Source organism: Pelophylax lessonae (assembly GCF_965119305.1).
Source record: "Pelophylax lessonae genome assembly, chromosome: 4".
Classification (NCBI taxonomy): domain Eukaryota; kingdom Metazoa; phylum Chordata; class Amphibia; order Anura; family Ranidae; genus Pelophylax; species Pelophylax lessonae.
The window spans coordinates 495,496,598-495,517,705 of NC_138771.1; the positions used below are offsets into that span (position 1 = coordinate 495,496,598).

General features: G+C 45.9%; 1 protein-coding gene across 7 annotated transcripts in view; it reads right to left on the reverse strand.

The window, feature by feature from the left end:
• Positions 1-21,108, reverse strand: part of CACNA1C (calcium voltage-gated channel subunit alpha1 C) — an 800,624-nt gene that overhangs the window by 308,693 nt on the left and 470,823 nt on the right. For all 7 annotated transcript variants that reach the window (XM_082255705.1, XM_082255709.1, XM_082255707.1 and 4 more), the window contains exons 12-16: positions 17,577-17,737; positions 9,429-9,654; positions 5,984-6,191; positions 5,382-5,502; positions 4,748-4,862 (exon numbers count right to left, since the gene is read on the reverse strand). In XM_082255705.1, the coding sequence (XP_082111831.1) occupies positions 4,748-4,862; positions 5,382-5,502; positions 5,984-6,191; positions 9,429-9,654; positions 17,577-17,737 (831 nt within the window). The remainder of the gene's footprint in view (positions 1-4,747; positions 4,863-5,381; positions 5,503-5,983; positions 6,192-9,428; positions 9,655-17,576; positions 17,738-21,108) is intronic.

Consider the following 21,108-nt stretch of genomic DNA (forward strand, 5'->3'; position numbering starts at 1 on the left):
GTTTTATCCAGAGGAAGGAGCACTCTGGCTAAGATTGAGTCCAGAGTCAGACCCAGATAGTCCAGCTTTGTGGACGGAACCAGAGCAGACTTCTGAAAATTCAGAACCCATCCGAACTCCCTTTAGAGTTTGTATTGTGATTTCCAGGTTTTCAACCAGAGCAGTAGGAGACTCGCAGAAGGAGGTCATCCAAGTAGCCCAGTACCGCGATCCCCCATTGGTGTAACAATGCCAGCACCGGAGCTAACACTTTCGCGAAGACCTGAGGAGCACAGGCGGGACCAAAGCATAATGCCACAAACAGGTAATGTTCCTCTCCCAAGGCAAAGCGGAGGAAGCGATGGTGACCAGCTCATATTGGAATGTGAAGGTAAGCATCCTTGATGTCGATAGAGGCAAGAAAATCCCCCTGATGCAGGGATGCCACCACTGTGCGAATGGACTCAATTCTGAACTTCTGCACCCTCACAAAGCAGTTCCGCTCCATGAGGTCCAGGATTGGACGCACTGTGCCTTCCTTCCTGGGGACTGTAAACAGGTTTGAGTAAAAACCCTGAAAACGTTCCAAAGTAGGAACCGGGACAATCTCCCCTTGAAGTAACAGGTTCTGTACTGCCCCAAACAGACCCTGTAAGCAGTTCAGGGACAGGCGCAAGTTGGAAAGAAAGAACCTTAACGGGGACAAGAGAGAAACTTGATCTTGTAGCCTAACCCGATACGGGTGAGAGTGCCCCTTCATGCTGAAGGAGCCTTGTCCGCGGGTCTGGAGAAGCCAGCTCTCGGTTTGCCAGACCAGGTTCGTTTGGATCCTTCAGAGGAGGCCCTGAATGGCTCGAACCCTTGTCAGTCGACACTGAGGTATGAAAAAACTTCTTATGAGCCAAGAGGGATGGCCCACGTCTACAACGAGGGTCCTTGCCCTTAGTAGCCTGCATAAGAAAGGTACTCTTACCCCCTGTGAGACCTTTAATGATGTCATCCAGGGTATCTCAAAACAGATGATCTCCTTGAAAGGGGAGAGCAGTCAAGTCCCTTTTTAGAAGTCTGGTCCGCAAAACAGCGGTTCAGTCAAAAGACCACTGCCGAAACAGAGAGCCTAGCCACTAGGGAAGCCGCATCCAAAAAAGCATCATAGATTAATTGCAGCCCCCGAACCAGCTGATCCACCAGCTCAGCAAAGGCAGGGGGGAGCTGTTTTCCTTCCAGATCACAGCGTAAAAACTTGGCCCACTCTGTCAGAGTTTGTGACACCAGGGCAATGATGAATGACGGCCTTAGAGCCGAACCAGCCACAGTGTACATATTGTGGGCCACAGCCTCCGCCTTCTGATCAGCCGGGGACTCTTCAACCGGAATCATGGTTGCCTTGTTCAATCTGGAAACCAGAGGGTCCACCACCGGTGGAACAGTCCACTTCCTAATAAAGGACCTCTTATAGGGTTATCGCCTAGCAAATCGCTTAGGGACCTCAAGGGGACGCTATGGTTGTCCCCACTCTTAAGTAACAATTCTGTCAAAATAGGCGGGGAAAGGAAACACCTTTACCGCTCCGGATGGCTTGTGAGTGCCAAAGGGAATCTGCGCCTTCGACGCAGCTGCGCCCTCCATCTTTAAGGTCTCACGCACAAATACAATCAGTGCTTCCACCAGCACCTTTTCGTGCACGGTTGCAGATGTGGAGGAATCATCCTCAATGTCTGAGGATTCCAGGTGCGTGGTCGCAGACCCAACAGGGTGACCCACGTCTGTGGCGACCAAATCAGATTCAGGATCTGATGAGGCAGTGAAAGGCGGGGGGCCCTTTTCGCTAGCCCATCGCCCAAAAGCCACCTCCACTTAGGACACAAAAGACTCCAGAACCGCCAACAGTTCATCGATTGATGGTTTGGACCCAGAGGGCCCCGCAGCTTCAGAAAGGGGATCAGGTGGGGAGATGTGCTCCAAAGGACAATCTGCATTCCACGCTTGGGGATCAGAAAGTAAAAATATCCAGGAGTCAGTACCAGGGGATGAGGATGGGCTCCTACCACCAAAATCGCCGCCCACAGGGCTCCCCTGTCATGGTCGCCGATATTTTCAATGGCATACCACCGCAAAATGGCCGCCGGACTACACAAACATGGCTGTCGTGCATTGAGCACACAGGTTACAAGAAAATTGCGGCACCGCATGGCACCACAGGGCTCCCAGGGACCCAGGAGGGATCCCTAGGCCTCAAGGACAGGCCCAGGCAGGGCAGGGGTCCTGTCAGGTGTGCCCACCAGGTGCAACCCCCCTCTGCACATCCAGTCGCTGGTGACGCAACCCCTCCGTCCCATCGCCAGCATAGGGCACTGCCTACACCCCAGGAGGTGGACCAGACCACCCCCACAGCCCCAGCATAAGTGGAGAGGGGGTAAGATGGGGGGACAGATGAAGGGGGGTGGAGTTCTGCCACTGTGGGGGGGCACCAAAAGCCTGGACTGTGGCTCCCCAGCAACTGCTCCTTAGGTGGCTCCCCAGCATCTCTCTCACAGGCCAGAGCCAGCGCTGACAGTTCCCCTCTCCCCCCGCACAGATGGGAGATGAGAGAGAGCAGATCAGCTCCCTCTCCTTCCGCCCTCTCCTCCTGTGTCTGCCCTGTCCACACTTCCCGGCAGTGTTGTGCCTTAGAGAAGGGGATGTGTAGACAGGAAGTTTTATGTCCGGCTGCCAGATGAGGAAAGCTGCAGCCTGCTGATCCATTTATGAGGGAGTTGTCCCCTCTCCCTCCCTTTTGTCCCCTGCCTCCAGTGAGTACACAAATTTAAGAGGGACTTAGATGTAAGAGGTGTTCTGTGGACATTGGTGCGCAGAGACCCCCTTAAATCAGAGCTCCCCTTTCACCAGAGTCCACAGCATTCCTTCTTACATCAGACCCCTCCCCCTTAAATCATGGTTCCTCCTTACATTCCAGAGTCCACAAAGATCCCCCTTACAGTGTAAATGAAAATTTTGCGGACTCTGGTGTAAGGAGGGCTCTGCAGACTCTGATGTGAGGGGGTTCTGTGAACTCTGACGTAAAGGGGGCTCTTTGGACTCTGATGTAAGGGGGGCTCTGTGGACTCTGATGTAGGGACACGCTGCAGCCTCTGGTGTAAGGGGCGCTCTGCAAATTCTGATGTAAGGAGGCTCTGTGGATTCTGATGAAATGGGGGCTCTGTGGATTCTGATGTAAGAGAGGCTCAGCAGACTCTGATGTAAAGGGTGCTCTGGGACTCCTGATTAAAGGGAAATCCTGAGAACACTGATGTGAGTGGGGGCTCTGGTTACCAGAGACCCCCTTATATTATAGCTCCCCTTTACACCAGAGTCTGCAACGTTCCTTCTTACATCAGAGTTCCCTCCTTACATCAGAGTTCTCAGTGCTGCCCCTTAAATTAGAGTCCCCAGAGTGTAATGGAACTCTTCAGATGCAGAAGTAAAGGAGAACTCTGCAGGTTCAGATGTAAAGGGGAACTCTGCGAGTTCAGATGTAAAAGGGAGCTCTGCGGGTTCAGATGTAAAGGGGAACTCCTCTGCAAGCTACATGTAAAGGGGAACTCTGTGAGCTCAGATGTAAGGGGGAACTCTGCAGATTCAGATGTAAAGGGGAAACTCTGTGAGTTCAGATACAAAGGGAAACTCTGCAAGTTCAGATGCAAAGGGAAAGTCTGTGGATTCAGATGTAAAGAGGAAAGTCTGGGGATTCAGACGTAAAGGGGAACTTCTGTGGATTCAGATGTAAGGGGGACTCTTGTATTTAAATCCATATGATTAGAAATGCTATTAAATCATAAAATATATGTATAGTGTATACCACAAAAAATAAATTTGCCGTTCGCCTCTAAAGTGTTCAAGTTTGGTTTGAAGAAAAAGTGAAAACTGTAACCAAGACATTAGGAAGGGATCCCGCTGGGGGACTGTAATAAGGGGCATTGCGATGGGAGTACAGGAGCCCGGGATCAATGTGAAGGGCCAGGGGGTTGGAAGGAAGAGGGGGGGGTCCTTTATGGATTCTTTCACCAGGGCCCTAAAGGTTCTAGTTACGCTTCTGCATCAAGGCAACACTCCAGCACATACCTTAGATCTTTTCAATGGTCGGGGTTGCCTGTCCAGGGACAAAAAAAGATTGCTACAGCAGCAACTGGAGCTCTCGTTAAGCTACTCTAAGATTCATTTATAAGGGCCAGTCACTCTTGCAGCATAAGACTGGACTTAACCTTCAAGTGCTCTGAACTCTGCACTGTACCAGGCAAAATCCACTTAAGTATTTTTTTTTACTTTTAAACATTTGTATTTTACTGTTGCTTATTTTTTTTTTTTGTGTAATACTGTTTCTGTAAAAATGTTTTGCTCCATTTTTCTTTCCTTTACGATAAAATTTAATTTTTAAACGTAGAACTCTCTGAAGAAGCTACCGTGTATAAAGTCTGTTACATTGCTTTCTGGGTGTGACGATGACTGCTCTATTGATGGTCATTTTCAGGCTGAGCGGGGTGAGGTTGAGACTGTGTACATTGGGACAACCCTCAGTTCTTCAAGTTAATGATCTAAAAAAATCAGAAAAGCCCTCCCAAATTTAAACAACTGGAAAAAAATGTAACTTTTATTCCAGAAGAAACTCTTTAAAACCTGTGAGACATGTGAGATAAGAGGAAACGTAGAAGAAGAACAAATGACCAGAATATTACTCTATAGTCTACAAAGTCCAGAAAACTCAATAAAAATCAAGCAGGGGGAAATTTACCGAGCGAGTTTCTTCCTCTCTTTCTCTTCCTCCTCCTCCTTCTGAGCAGAGGTCAGGCTTTCGGCATCCGCCAGGTTGTCGACAGCAATGGCCAAGAAGACATTCAGGAGAATATCTGACACAGGAGTTAAGGAGTGCAGAGAGAACCTTAATAACATCCACCCATAAAATGATAAAAAATTTACTAACTTTGGAGCAGAGCTCATTCTCATCCCTTTGCATCTCCTTCCCATAATTATACAATTATATCTCCAAGACCTGTCTGTAAAGTGGACCTTTCAAGCCTACATGAATAAATTCCAGGCTTCATATCCAATTTATGTAATTGAAGGGTGTAAATAAGATCACTGGGGGTGTGGTTTTATAGCCAATGAATGTAATTATAGATTGGAAATAACAGTAATGGGGGTGTGGATTTATGGCCAATTCATGACACTGTAGATTGGAAAAAAGATTACTTGGGGTGTGGCCTTATGGCTATTTGATGTCATTTTAGGTTGAAAAAAAGATCTTTGAGGGTGTGACATTATGGCTCTTTGATGAATTTGTAGATTGGAAATAAGATCAATGGGGGTGTGGCTTGGACCACAATTTTGGAGTGACCTTCCCTTCCTGCACGTGAATTACAGGATACAATTTCCACAGATGAAGAGGATTATGAAATAGATGCAGACGAGCATCCCAGGAAATGAGGGTCCGCCATATGCCATGATCCCGTCATACATTACTGAATTCCAGTCCTCTCCAGTGAGGATCTGCATGAGAGAAAATTAAGCAAAAGTTAGAAGAATGACAAAACATTTAACAACACAGATTACCAGCTATTTGAGAACACATCCACTAAACATTATTTTTATTTAAAATAACCAAACCACCTTTGTTTTAGAAAAGTGTTTGTAGCCCCCTCCTCCTCATTAGCATGGCATAGCTAAGTAGGTATAGGGCAGGAGAAAAAAAAAAAAAAAACTAAAGCTATCAGAACACAAATACTATTTTCCAGTCGTGGTGCTATTCATGATGGGTTGGGCACTGCAAATTTGTTTGTGGTAGATATAATCATGATCAGTAAAGTGCTTCAGCTGATAAACCCTCTAAAATAAAAGCAGAAGCCACAATTTGATGCTTATTTATAAAGTGTAACAGCAAAAGAACCTGCTTCATCCTACTAAACCTTTCACCTTTAACCATCAAGAAGGGCGGAAATGTTTAAAGTGGAAAGCTCCTTTAAGGCCACACCTGGAAGACAGTTAGCAGGGCCTGTGGGAAGTTGTCGAAGGTGCTGCGGCGGGTCTGCATCTCGTCAAAGTTGAACTTTCCACCGAAGAGTTGCATCCCCAGCAGGGAGAAGATGATAATGAAGAGGAAAAGGAGAAGCAGCAGAGAGGCAATGGAGCGCACAGAATTCAGCAGAGAGGCCACCAGATTACTGAGGGAATTCCAGTACCTGAGAGACACATAAAGAGACACTCAGCAACTGCAACTAATCAAAAAAATTCATACCTTATTTTACCTGTGTAGAGCATGCTGAGTGGTTGGTTGCTCTGGAGTACTGCACCCTTTTAAAGTTGAACTCCCGGATTGAGCCATCCTTGCACCTCTAACTCTCTGCCCCCATTCCCATCAAAAACGTTATTACAGTTTTTTAATTAGTGTCTTACTTTTTCTGCCTTGTGACGTCATTGTTTGCTGCCTTAAACTGCACTATGGCCAGGTTCCTGGGGAGAATCTATAGAGGTGCTGCATGTGAATCAATAGGAAATGCAGTGATGTTGTGAGTGTGTATGTAAACAGTTCCCAGGGGTACGTTTACAACCCACATAGCCACAAAGCACTAATTAATGCCTGTGGGCTGGTCAAGAAGAGTAACTGATGTCACCGCTCCCTTATACAATCTAAAGAGAGGAGGGAACATGACTGGGAGCCATGGGGAGATAACAGTGTAAGTCTGATCATACTACATGGAAGTTGCCCTGCACAGGGAGAAAAAAGCTGGCCATACATTATACAATTTTATTTTTCAATTTCGTTTAGATTTACCTTTAACTATATAGAGCAAGTCCCCCGGACGACGTCATGTGTGACGAAATGCGTAGGAGGGAGCAACGTGCTGAGGCCATCGTGTGTTTCAGGAAGTGCGCAACGAATTTTAACCACTTAAGCCCCGGAGGATTTTCCTGCTAAACGACCAGGGGGTATTTTGCAATTCGGCACTGCGTGACTTAAACAGACAATTGCGCGGTCGTGCGACACGAGATCTAAACGAATTTGGCGTCCTTTTTTTCCCACAAACAGAGCTTTCTTTTGGTGGTATTTGATCACCCGTGCGATTTTTACTTTTTGCGCTATAAACAAAAAAAGAGCGTACATTTTGCAAAAATAACAATATTTTTCAAATTTTTTTATATGAAATTCCCCAAAAAAAATGTAAAAATCAAAATTTTTTAAAATTTTCGGCCAATTTGTTTTATGCTACCTATGTTTGGTAAAAAAAATCGCAAAAAGCGTATTTTGATTGGTTTGCGCAAAAGTTATTGCGTTTACTAACTAAGGGAAAGATTTCTGTCATTTTTGGTGTTTTTTTTTTTAACGTGTAATGGCGGCGATCTGCGATTTTTTTTTTGCGGTACTGCGACATTGGGGCGGACAGATCGGACCCTTGACTGACATTTTTGACACTTTTGGGGTTACCAGTGACATTTCTACAGTAATCAGTGCTATATATATGCACTGTTACTGTAAAAATACACTGGTAGTGAAGGGGTTAACTTTATTTGGGAGGGAGGGGCTGTGTGTGTCCCTAGGGGCGTGCTTTCTACTGTGATTGGCTGTGGCTTGAGCTGTAAGGACACTGATCTACGGATCTACATAGTAGATCCATGTGATCAGTGTTTTTACAGCGAGGAGAATGACAGGTGGCTTGTTTACACAAGCTGCCTGACATTCTCCCTCTCCCCCGCCGATCGCCGAGTGACCGGCGGACATCGAGTCCGCTGGTCACACGCGCGGGGGGGTCTGTGACCGCGCGGGAGCGGGAGCGCGCCTCCGCGGGCGCACGCTCGCTCCCCAGAGCCTCACAGGCGAGCGACGTAGACCTATGTCACTCTGCCTGTGAGGGGCTGACTGCCGCAGTAAATATACTGTGAGCAGTCGGCAAGCGGTTAAATAAGCGACTTATGGTACTTCTTGATGTAAGTGCAACCTTTACTTAAAAAAAAAAGCAAATAGAAAGGTTTTACACTATGTGGAGTTTTTTTCTTTCATGTTTTAATAACGTTTCTGTGGGGATCCCATTGAGATGAGCAGTACAGTCCATATCCATATTCTCAAGTGGATCCCGTAGGAGAGCCCATCTGACCTCTCTTCACTGAATTTGGTAAGCCTGCATTTTTACTGAGGTGGCAGTGTCACGGTTAGGGAAACGGTGATGGATTCTCACTACCTACACAATTTTGTTTGCACATTCCTGAAGAGGATCACTTCACAGGTAAAGTTGATCCAGAGAATATCCGATTGCCTCTCGGGGAATCAGAAAGGAATTTTTTTCCCCTGCTGTAGCAAATTGGATCATGCTTTGCTGGGGTTTATTTTTGCCTTCCTCTGGATCAACAGCGGGTATAAGATTGTGTATATGGGATTGTATGGTTGGGTTTTCAATACTGTTTTTTTTTGGTTGAACCGGATGGACTGTCTTTTTTCAACCTGACTAACTATGTAACTTCTAATCTTCATAAACTTTATTTTTATATCATTATTCTTAAATTTTTGCATACTTTTTGCACTTTTTTTTTGCACTTTATTGCTGCATTCACACTTGGATTTTATTTTACACAGATGTCATAAAATATAAAAAAATATATATATTATATGATATTTACATCATCATTTTATTAATCAACTAACACTTGGATTTATATGTTTTGATTATCACTGTTTTTAGAGCAGCTCTTTTTGATATAAATATGCAGAGCAAGGGCCTGCCTGATTGCATATAAATTGAAAGTGTTTAGGTTTGACCTAATTATATGGTTTTGGTAAATCTAAGGAAAATTGTACAAGAAAATTGTATAATGTATGGCCAGCCTAAGGAACATGTTTGTGGGAGAAAAAGGCTAACAAAATGAACTTCAAAAAGAATGAGAGCTTTTTTGGACAAGGCAAGCATGCGGCATGCAAATACCAGTCACTGCTTTCTGGCTGCAGTTCAGCTTTAAGCCCTGGTTCACACTGCTGTAACTTTGTCATGCGACTTGAGAGTTTAAAGTCGCATGACAGGACGCGCCCTATTAACGGCAATGGAACCATTCTAATCGGTGCAAAAAGGTTCCTGCACTACTTTTGGTGCCACTTTAACATGACTTGCATTGACTTCTGTTAAAGAAGTCGTATGCGAGCCACGATGAAGTCACGCAGTAATGTCAGATTCAAAGTCGCGGCAGTGTGAACCGGGGGTTAAAACCCGATTGAAACTTCAATTTAGGTCAGTTAAATACACTCCAGGTGCATCAGTACAAAAGGCGTGCAGAAATCTTACAGATTGTTTTGTAGAAAACAGCCACAGCCTGAACAGAAAAACCTGTGCTATGCCAGCATGCTCCAGAGAAGGGCCTCTGTATGGAAGCTATGGTCTCTCTGTATATCACAGCCATACAACTCCCAGTCACAGGTGTGGTGGAGGGGGTACCTGGTAATCTTGAATATCCTGAGAAGACGTACGCAGCGAAGGACAGAGATGCCCAGAGGGGACATGATTTTGGTCTCTACCAATATAGTTTCCAGGATCCCCCCACAGACGATGAAGCAGTCGAAGCGGTTGAAGAGGGAGACAAAGTATGCCTGGAGCCCCAAACTGTACATCTTCAGGAGCATCTCGGCAGTGAAGAGTGCCAGAAGGACCTTGTTTGCTGTGTCTAAAGCATGCAAGATAAAATGTTTTAAAACATAACCAGTTTATTCCAAGTGAACAGAGTTTTTTTTTTTATTTACATTAATAACTCAACACAAGGGAGAAAGGAACTAATTACCATTACCAATAACTTAACTGGGGCTAGGAATAGAATAATTTTTCTAAAAAACAAAAAAAAATTGATTTTTGTAAGAACTTGCCGTAAAATCCTTTTCTGTGAAGTCCATTGACAGTGGCAGCTCTCATACTTCTTATTCATTGGGTTATGCTGCCCCCTGCAGGAGCAGTTCTAGGCAGGAAAAAAAAGTAATTCTCCACGCCCATGGGGCTGTCCCCATAGGCATAACCCCACACCCTCTGCTCCAACAAACCAGTTTTGTGGTAAGCAGTGAAGAAGATAAAAAAAACATCCCCATATCAGAGGGGTGGGTGTTGTGCCTGTCAATGGACTTCGGAGAAAAGGATTTTACGGTAAGTTCTTACAAAAATCCAGTTTTCTCTATCGTCCATTGACAGACGCAGCTCTCATACTTTTACCATACTTACCATTGGGACATCCCAAAGCAGTGTAGGCATGAGGGGTGGGAAGAACACAACCAGATAGTAACGTAAACTTCAAAGGCTAAACTTAGCCAATTGAGTAACATGAAGCTCAACTAAGAACAAGAGCTCCCCCAGGAGAAAAAAACCCCTAAAGAGAAATAAACTATTCTGTTATGAAACAGCAGCCTGCAAAACCTTGCGGCCAAAGAAAGCATCCGAAGATGCCAACAAATCCACTTTGTAGAATTTTGTAAAAGAGTGCACAGACGACCACGTCGTTGCTTTACAAGCTTGCACTACTGAGGCCTGAGGGTGAAAAGCCCAGAGGCACTCAACGCAGCCAAACCTTTTCACGGTCCTTCAGTAAGGACAAAGAGAGAGTCCGATCTCCTAAAAGACTCAGTTACTGTCAGATAAACCCTTGTCATCCAAACCACATCCAGAGAGTGCAAGGCAATTTCCTTGGGATGCTTAGGCTTAAGACATAAGGAAGGCAACACAATGTTTTCAATGATGCAAAGAACAACATGGTGTATCTCACAAACCGCCTATGATGTAGGCACCCAAAAATATCTCCAATTAACCACAGCCATACACATATTTATAAATGTCTTCATTGTGATGAAAATCCAACACCACCTTTGGAAGGAAAGACGGATTAGGTCCCTGTATCCTTTTATCTCTGTGGACCACCAAATAAGGCGAACGACAGGACAGCGCCTTCAACTCAGACACTGCGAGCAGTAATAGCCACCAGAAACGCAACCTTCTGCGACAAAGAAAGCAGAGAAATCTCCCTAATATTCTCAAAGGGAGGCTTTTGAAGAACAGACAAAACTAGATTGAGATCCCGTGGAGGCAACGGGGATCTCTTAGGAGGAGCCAGATGATGCACCCTTTGAATAAAGGTGCAAATCAAGCTATTAGTAGCCAACGGGCGCTGGAAGTAAATAGCCAAGGCCGACACCTGGCCCTTGATAGTGCCCAAAGCCATGTGCTGCTCAACCCCTTTTTGGAAAAAATCCAAAACCCTAGCTACAGAATACAAGCGAAGGTACAGCTGCACCTAGTCACACCATGAAATGTACGATTTCCACTTACGATGATATATCTTCCTGGACGCCATTAAAGCCAGTGACCATAAAGCAGGATGGAAGATCGGTCCCTGGGACAGCAGATCCTCCCGCAGAGGAAGTCTCCATGCGGGATCTGCGACCATTTTTACCAGGTCTGCGTACCAAGACTGCTAAGGCTAGTCTGGCGCTACCAGAACGACCAGAATGCCTTCCACCGCCACCCTGTGAAGAAACCTTGCCAGGAGTACGAGCAGAGGGAAGGCATCAGCTGATACTGGCTCCAAGGAGCCACCAAAGCATCTGTGGCATTGGCCAGAGGATCCCAAGGCCTGGCCACAAACCACTGGACTTTTCTGTTGAGGCGAGACGCAAACAGATCCACCTCTGGAGTCCCCCACCGGGCACACAGGAGACGAAACACCTCCGGATGAAGGGACTATGCCCCTTAATCCAGCACCTGACAACTCAGGTAAACCGCCTGCCAATTCTCTACACCCGAAATGTGGACTGCGGAAAGAGCCGGAACATTGTCTTCCGCCCACACCAGAATTTCGGCCACCTCCGTGGCCGCCAGGGCACACTTGGTGCCCCCTGGATGATTGATGTAAGCCATGGCCGTGGCATTGTCCAATTGTATGCGGACCGGAGACCCGCATAGCCGACTCGGCCAGTGGAACAGGCAAAGCTTTATCGCTCTGAGATCCTGAATATTGATCGTCAAGGCTAGCCCAGCACTCCACCCCAGCCTGACAGGCTGGCATCTGTGGTGACCACCATCCAGAACAGCAGCAGGAAGGACTTGCCCTGACACAAAGCTGGTGACTGGATCCACCAGGATAGAGCCGACCTCATGAGATGGCTCAAACAAATCTTCTGGTCCAACGACCGAGGGTTCCTGTTCCATTTTGCAAGAATTTATTTTTGCAGAGGCCTCGAGTGAGACTGAGCAAACGGGATCGCCTCAAAGGTCCATACCATCAGACCCAGGGGCCTCATGCAAGTCTGTAGAGAAGACCGGTCAGTTTCCATCAGCAACCTGATCGCCTTTTTCAACTTCTGAAGCTTTTCCAGCGGGAGAAAGACCCTCGCCAAGGCAGAGTCGAGAGTCAGCCCCAGATAAGTGACCCGTATGGATGGCGTCAGAGCAGATTTTTTTAAATTGATTGTCCACCCAAATTCCTGAAGGGTCCGAACTGTAATTGAGATGTTGCCCAACAGATCTGAATAAGAGTCTGCTCGCAACAGAAGATGGTCCAGATATCCCAAAATCGCAATTCCTCTCGGACGTAACAAGGCCAGAACTGGGGTCAGGACCTTGGTAAAAACTCTGGGAGTGGAGGCGAGACCAAAGGGTAATGCCACAAACTGAAAGTGCTCCTCTGCCACCGCAAAAAACGGAGGAATCGATGATGTCCCTCGAAGATGGGGACGTGCAAATACGCATCTTTGATATCGATGGAGGCCGGAAAATCCCCCTGATTCAAGGATGCCACCACCGATCAAATGGACTCCATTCGAAACTTCTGCACCCGCACAAAGTGGTTAAGAGCCTTGAGATCCAGGATTGGACGCACCTTGCCCTCTTTTCTGGGCACCGTAAACAGGTTTGAATAGAAACCTTGAAAGCATTTCTGCAGTGGAACCGGCAAACTCCTTGAGCCAAGAGATCCTGCCCAGCCTCCCGAAGATCTTTCAAACGATCCGGAGACTGAAAAGAACTGAAAGAACCTGTCCACTGGCCAGGACCAAATTTCTATCTTGTACCCAGAATTAATCATTTCATGAACCCATTTGGTTTGAATGAAGGAAGTCCAGGGTTCCTGAAAGAAGCGCAGATGTTCCCCCACCCTAGAAACGGGTGAGGGCGCCCCTTCATGCTGAAGAAGACTTGTCCGCAGAACCGGGCTGACTGGTCTTGGGCTTGCCCCAGTGCTTTTTAGTCCCTCCAGAAGATCTGAACAGCTTACTTTTTTCTTGCGCCCCGGAGGTACCAAAAAAAGGTCTATGAGCGGTAAAGGAAGGCCCCCGCTTAGTTCGGGGTGCTTTACCTTTGGAGGATTGAGGAAGAAGAGTACTCTTCCCACCAGTCAGACCCTTGATCAACTCATCCAGCAAGTTGCCAAATAATCACTCGCCCAGAAAAGGAAGATCTGTCAGGGCTTTCTTGGAAGCCTGGTCTGCCGATTAGCTCTTCAGCCAAACCATGCGTCTTAAGGCAATCCCCATAGCCGACACTCTGTCCACTAGGGGAGTCGCATCCAAGCACGCATCACACAGGAACACCAGGGCCTGGGCCATATGGTCCATAAGTTCCATCAGCTCCGGGGGAACTATGTCAGGATCCAAGTTCCCCTTCAAAACCTTCACCCATTCCGTAACCATCTGTGATACTAAAACAGACACAAAAAACGTTTTTTAGAATAGAACCTGCCAACACATGAAGATGGCAGGAAAGGGATTCCACCTGCCTGTTTACCGAATCTGTAAATCCAGGAGATCTTCCACAGGCACTGCAGTAGATTTGTTCAACCTAGAAACAGGATGATCTACCTTGGGTGGTACCGACCAACGGTTGGAAACCGCCTCAGCAAAGGGATAACGGCGTTTAAAGCGCTTAGGCACTACTAGCACGTGCTTAATGCTCCGCCATTGGCCATTAACAATATCATGAAAATTCTAAGGACAAGGAAAAACCTTGCTTAATTTTTAGGTTTTGAGGGAGCCAAAAGACTCCCGTGTCCCCGCCTGCGTGGGCTCATCTGCCATTTTTAAAGTTTCCCTTACTGAAACAATCAGGGCTTCCACCAACATGCGTTCCCATGCTGCAGCTGAAGAAAAAAGGTCCTCTTCACCATCCGACTGCGAGGACAGCGACCCCTTAGGTAGGGGGGGGGGCGTCCGTGGTGACCATATCAGACTCTGAATCAGGGGACCCCACCAATGATGGAGAAGGCAGCGGCCGTTTTCGGCTAGTAACCTTTTTTAATTACAAAATCGAACTTGGTCGCCAGGCTTTCCGGAGCTGCTGAAATTGCGGCCAGCGACTGCGATCCGGACGGTCCGGGCGTCGCACTAAGTGGATCTGAGGGTGAATTTACTGCCTGGGACTCCATATTCAATGCAACAGAAAAAAGGAGTACTGTCACTTTAAAAACGCTGATCGCAGTTCCCGCCGCCAATCGCCGCGGCCTGCGAAGTCCCCCTTAAATATATACTGACAGCAGAGTGTGCAGGGATATGCCCACAAAGACCCCAGTACTGTACCACCTTCAGAGGAAACCTCCTGAGTCGGACTGTAGAGCAGGAAGAGGGAGTCACAGGAAATTACATCAGCCTGGCATGTGAAAGGTCACGCTGCCTGTGTAGCTCCATAGGCCTACACAAAAATGGCTGCTAATGCAAATCATTAGGAAGCACAGGGAAAATGGCTGCCCCAAATAAGTCAATGGGAAAAATATATTACATTGCCCACATTTAAGATGGTGGGGCCCATGGCGTGCCATTCGGTCAGGCAATATGAAGGCCTCAAAGATCTACCACCAGACCCAGCAGGAAAAAAGGTACCATTGCCACCCACCCCCCCCAAGACGCCAGGCGCCCCAGCCACAGCACCCCCCAGGGGGCAGGAAAGGGGGACAAGGCACAAGGCCGGGTAACCTGACAGGCCAGAGGGATCTTTTAGGAAGTCCAGGTCCTATTATCCCCAGGAGTGTACCCACATCCCCCCAAGGCCACGAGGGGCTACATTTTCTCACCATACCATGGACCGGGTGGGCTCCGCTCAGGGCAGAACCACCTCCCACCCAGTGAGACATCCAATCGCAGGCTCGTCCCCGTCCAGAAAGGGGCTCCGTCATGGTGAGGCCTAGTGCGGGACTATAACCTGCTCATGCCCGTAGGCCAGGCTGGGGAGACCTTAAGGATCTAGATTATCCAGTGCGAAACCCCAGCCGGCATTGCTTGTAGATCACCAGGAGGATCCCCCTGAACACTAACTAGCAAAGTGAGTAAAGATAAATAAAACAAAATATTCTGAAAAAAAAACTGAGACCGATGTCCCAGCAGCAAATCTAGTTCCTACTCCTTCAGAAAAAAACTGGTTGTTGTGGGGTTATGCCCCCAATTACCTTTAGGAGGGATGGGCCACCTCCAGGCTCACCTGCCCCCTATCTATCCATTAGCTTGCATGTGCTTCCACTGTGAAGCCTCTTATAAATTCATTAGAGTTAGGACTGCAGGTATACAGGGAGCCGTGAAGTGGCCCTGCAGCTTTCACATGCGTTTGCAAATGTGTGCTAACTAAACCCCTGTTTTGACGCAAACTGTTAGACAGGTTAATCTGGTTGGTAAGCAAACTGGCTAGCAAATTGAACTGGGAATTTTACTTTTGTTTGTTTCATGTTGTGGGGTTATGCCTATGGGGACAGCCCTGTGGGAGTGGAGAATTACTTTTTTTCCTGCCTAGAACTGCTCCTGCAGGGGGCAGCATAACCCAATGGATAAGAAGTATGAGAGTTGTGTCTGTCAATGGACGATAGAGAAAAAGAACTGTTGTTACAAATGAAGTTACAATCAGATCAGGGAAGTCTGTGATCTGCAGACTCACAATGTGTTAAAGCAGCCTTAAAGTGGAAGTCTAGGCAAAAAACAATGACATACAGTATATATTGTAGTATGTCATTAGCAGTGTTGGGGTAGTTACTCAAAAAATGTAACTAGTTACTAGTTACTAATTACTTCTGTAAATTGTAATGAGATTACTTTACTAGTTACTGCATTTGAAAAGTAACTTCACTACTTATTACTTTACTTTCCTCTTTCTTAATTGACCGTGTAGAAGAAGATACATGACACTCTTTCTGCATAGAGTTTATTGTATAAACACAGGCTTTGGGAAACATGAGAACAAAACCTGAAAAAACAGAATAAAACATAAAGTGCAACAAAAAGTCATAAACTTCATCCCTTTCTATTCTTCGAAATAACGATTGTATCGCACGGCTTGGGTAACGCAGGAAATCGCGTTCCTATAGTCTAGTAAAGTAGTGTAGTTACCTCCTATAGCCTAGTAAAGTAGTGTAGTTACCAATATTAGTATTGTAACTAGTTACTTTACTTAGTTACCAAAAAAAGTAATGTAGTTACTGTAATCAGTTACTTTGTAACTAGTTACCCCCAACACTGGTCATTAGCATTAACACAGCAGTTTGTTTTTTCTGAGTCCCCCTGTAACATAGTTTTATGACCTGTTGTTCCTGCCAGTAGATCCATTATTATTCCACTTTGTGTAAAAAGGTGACAGCCTTCTGAAATTTCGCAGCAGAATTGTCACCCTCTAGACAGGGTAATCTTAGATAAACATGTAGTTTGAAATGGGCAAGTATGGAGATAAACAAATATAATCCAAAGTCTGACACTTTCCAAGCAACAGGTGTTTTTCCTTTGGAAAAAAGGTTTGAACTATAGGAATAAATGCTGACCATTGTAAGCACCCCCAGCAGGGTTATATGGTTTAATCCAGCCCCTGTGACTTTTACTGTTGTTTGACAGCTTGGTCTGCACGTAAATTGTACAGCTTGGTCTGCATGTAAATTAAACAGCTTGGTCTGCACAGGAGCTGTGTTGGAATGTAAACTGAGCTCGGTCTGCACAGCTCAGTGTACATTCCAAATAGAACTACAAGCAGGCAGATTGATTTTTTTGATTGCAGAAGAGATATTGCATGTCTTTTCTGCAATAAAGAGCTTGTCTGCTTGCAGTTTTTCAAAATAAGGATTTAGTTCCGCATAGATGAGAATTTAGTGATTGGCTTCACTTATACTTTAAAACACCTACTTCTATACGCTTTTCTATAGAAAATGTAACCAATCAGATGCAATCTTTTTTTTTTTTTTTTTTTTTTAGAGCATAACTAAAAATAAAAGTATCTGGTTGTTCTGGAAAACATCCAGCTGGTGTGAATGAGGCTCCCTTTTTTTTGTTGGAATCCAACACAGGTGGACCGCTCAAGATGGGGTGTAAATCAGATGCAGGTCGGATCCGCCGTCCAGACAGACCATACCATATGGTTATGAGTAAGTGACTTGTTGTGCCGTGAAACGCATCAACCTTTTACCTGTCCCATGTCTTACCAGTCTTGTATCGATGAAGAATACTTGTGATGAAGAATAAAACTACTCCTACATTTTGATTTCAATTATCGGTGTGCGGTCACCATTTCTTGATTATCTATTCCCTTTTTTGTTACATTGGGAGCGTTCTGTGTAAGAGGTTCATTAATTGATCTTGGCTCAGTGCTACTGCATACCTTGCACTTCGGTGAGCCAGTCAGGTTGGTTGTAGTGCTCGGAAGCAATCGTCAGTGTGTTCAGGAAAACCAAAAATATCACCAGCCAATAGAAGACGTTAGACTTTACCGCTGCCCGGCACTTCCTCCGACAAAACCGGTTCCAGCGCCTCCAGTAACGGCTGCAGAATGTTGGAAAGAGTAATAGGTGTTACACAAGAAGTGACAAGGCAAATATGACCAAACCTTGAGAGTTGCGAGTGACAAACACCCCACCCTTGAGAGATAGTTCTGATCTCGTGTGGTGTTTTTTTGCTTTGACATGTTTTGCCACAAAGACAGATAATGTGCCCTGTTGTATCAATTTATGACTATTATATTGTTTTTAAAGCTGAACTTCAGGCACATACAAAAGACACAAATTTTACATAAAAAAAAAATGTTGCCTCCAGTGCAATGAACACGCTGGTAGATGGAGAGTAAAGTGAGAAAGTTAGACGAGCTCATCATCCTGCCGCTTCTCCTTTCTCTGTCCAGTCACAGATTGGGGGGGGGACATGTAAAGTTTTGCTAAACTGCAGTAGGAATAAATCAGGTCTCCTGCCCAGCCAGACGAGGCTGTGCTCTTTGGAAGAGCTATGTAAATCCCTGGACTGGATATAGAAATGCAAAACTTTTGGTAGCTAAAACAGCCTCTCTATATATATGTAGCACCCTACAAGGTAAGTGCTAGGCAAAGTATAGTGGGCCTTGGCTGCCTAACAGCAGGGCCATGATTTTCAGCTGGGCTGTCATGTCTCCCAAGTGTTGCTATTGAGGCTGGGGAGTTTCCCCACTGGCTCCATGAGAAGGATTCTCATTGTACAGTGGAGGAAACCCAATCAGTGGCACATTCAGGCCTGTATCTACTCCAGAAAGGCAGATTCTGCCGCACAGGATTCTGGGAGTGGGTATATGTCTGAGGGGAACGCATGACGCAGCATCTTTGGCAGGAAGCAGAGTCCCAGGAGAGAGGGTACAGCTGTCTCTCCTCCTGTCAGAAGGATCGGGTGTCTCGGGTGGCTGCCTGAGAGTCCAGAGAGAGAGCTGAGCTGAGCTGCAGAGAGGATCCGGTGTGCCAAGGACCAGTGGAGATAGAGGGGTTCAGTTCCAGGAAAGCATGTCAAGTTCGTGAGTACTGTGAATTGCCCCTGAGGGTCTACCTAGAGTAGAGGGGACCACTCCGGTGAAGGTCCCAGGGATCCAGGAGCCAGCTAGTGTTAAAGGGTGTGCCTAGTGAGAGGACCCTGAAGTGTAGAGGGGGTGCCTAGCGAGAGGACCCTGAAGTGTAGAGGAGGCACCAGCGTTGGTTGGCATTCAGCTGGCGTCAGGACAGTGCTAACAGGCATTTCTTTACAAAGTCTCCCAGTTAAACCTAGTTGAGCCAGAGGAGTATCCCACTCATACCCTTCTCCCATCCCCTTCACAAAATAAACAAAGCAAACCAAAGATGTCGGAATGGTCATTGTCTCAGCTCTCACACTTGGGTTTTCAACTTAAATGTGTTGGAAGTGTTACCGGTAACAATGACAGACCCACATCAGGCCAAATGCCTGGAAATCCTGCTACATATATAATATACAGTATCTCACAAACGTACACCCCTCAGATTTTTGTAAATATTTTAATATATCTTTTCATGTGACAACACTGAAGAAATTACACTTTGCTACAATGTAAAGTAGTGAGTGTACAGCTTGTTTAACAGTGTAAATTTGCTGCACCTGCCCCCCCCCCCTAAATAAATCAACACACAGCCATTAATTGTCTAAACCGCTAGCAACAAAAGTGAGTACCCTCCTAAGGTAAAATGTCCACATTGGGCCCAAAGTGTCAATATTTTGTGTGGCCACCCTTATTTTCCAGCACTGCCTTAGAACAGTGATGGCGAACCTTGGCACCCCAGATGTTTTGGAACTACATTTCCCATGATCCTCATGCACTCTGCCGTGTAGTTGAGCATCATGGAAAATGTAGTTCCAAAACATCCAGGGTGCCAAGGTTCGCCATCACTGTTCTAGGGAATGGAGTTCACCAGAGCTTCACAGGTTGCCACTGGAGCCCTTTTCCACTCACGGAGCTGGTGGATGTTAGAGACCTTGAGCTCCTCCACCTTCCGTTTGAAGAAGTCCCACAGATGCTTAATAGGATTTAGGTATGGAGAAATGCTTGGCCAGTTCATCACCTTTACCCTCAGCTTCTTTAGCAAGGCAGTGGTCATCTTGGAGGTGTGTTTGGGGTCGTTGGTTGACCATGGCAAGGCCTGTTCTGAGTGGAACCTGTCCTGTTTAACCACTGTATGGTCTTGGCCACCGTGCTGCAGCTCTGTTTCAGGGTCTTGGCAATCTTCCTATAGCCTAGGCCATCTTTATGAAGAGCAACAATTCTTTTTTGCAGATCCTCAGAGAGTTCTTTGCCATGAGGTGCCTTGTTGAACTTCCAGTGACCAGTAAGAGAGTGAGAGCGATAACACCAAATTTAACACACCTGCTCCCCATTCACACCTAAGACCTTGTAACACTAATGAGTGACATGACACCGGGGAGGGAAAATGGCTAATTGGGCCCAATATGAACATTTCACTTAGGGGTGTGCTCACATTTGTTGCCAGTGGTTTAGACATTAATAGCTGTGTGTTGAGTTATTTTGTGGGGACAGCAAATTTACACTGTTATACAAGCTATACACCACTACTATACATTATAGCAAAGTGTAATTTATTCAGTGTTTTCACATTAAAAGATACAACAAAATATTTACAAAACTGTGAGGGGTATACTCACTTTTGTGAGATACTGTGTATATATATATATATATTTAGAGAGAGAGAGAGAGAGAGAGAGAGTTCATTAATTTCAGTAATTCAATTCAAAAAGTGAAACTCGTATATTATATAGATTCGCTACATACAGAGTGATATATTTCAAGCATTTCTTTCTTTAATTTTGATGATTATGGCTTACAGCTAGTGAAAACTCAAAATTCAGTATCTGATTAAATTTGAATATTGTGAAGAAGTTTAAGGCCCCTTTCACACAGGCAGACCGTTCAGATCCGCCTGTCAGTTTTTTTGGCGGATCTCAACGGTCACCCCATTCATCTCTATGGGGCATCAGATGTCAGCGGAGACATGTGTCAGTGTCAGTGCTTCAAGAGCCATCAAACACAGATGTATCCAGGACATGGGCTACAATTCAAGCCACTTCTGAACCAGAGACAACGCCAGAAGCGTCTTACCTGGGCTATGGAAAAAAGGACTGGGCTGTTGCTCAGTGGTCCAAAGTCCTCTTTTCGAATGAAAGTAAATTTTGCATTTTATTTGAAAATCAAGGTCTCAGAGTCTGGTGGAAGAGTGCATAGGCGCAGAATTCAAGTTGCATGAGGTTGAGTTGGATGTTCCGGCAGTCAGTGATGATTTGGGGAGTTATGTCATGTGCTGGTGTTGGTCCACTGTGTTTTATCAAGTCCAAAGTCAGCACAGCCCTCTACCAGGAAATTCTAGAGCACTTCATGC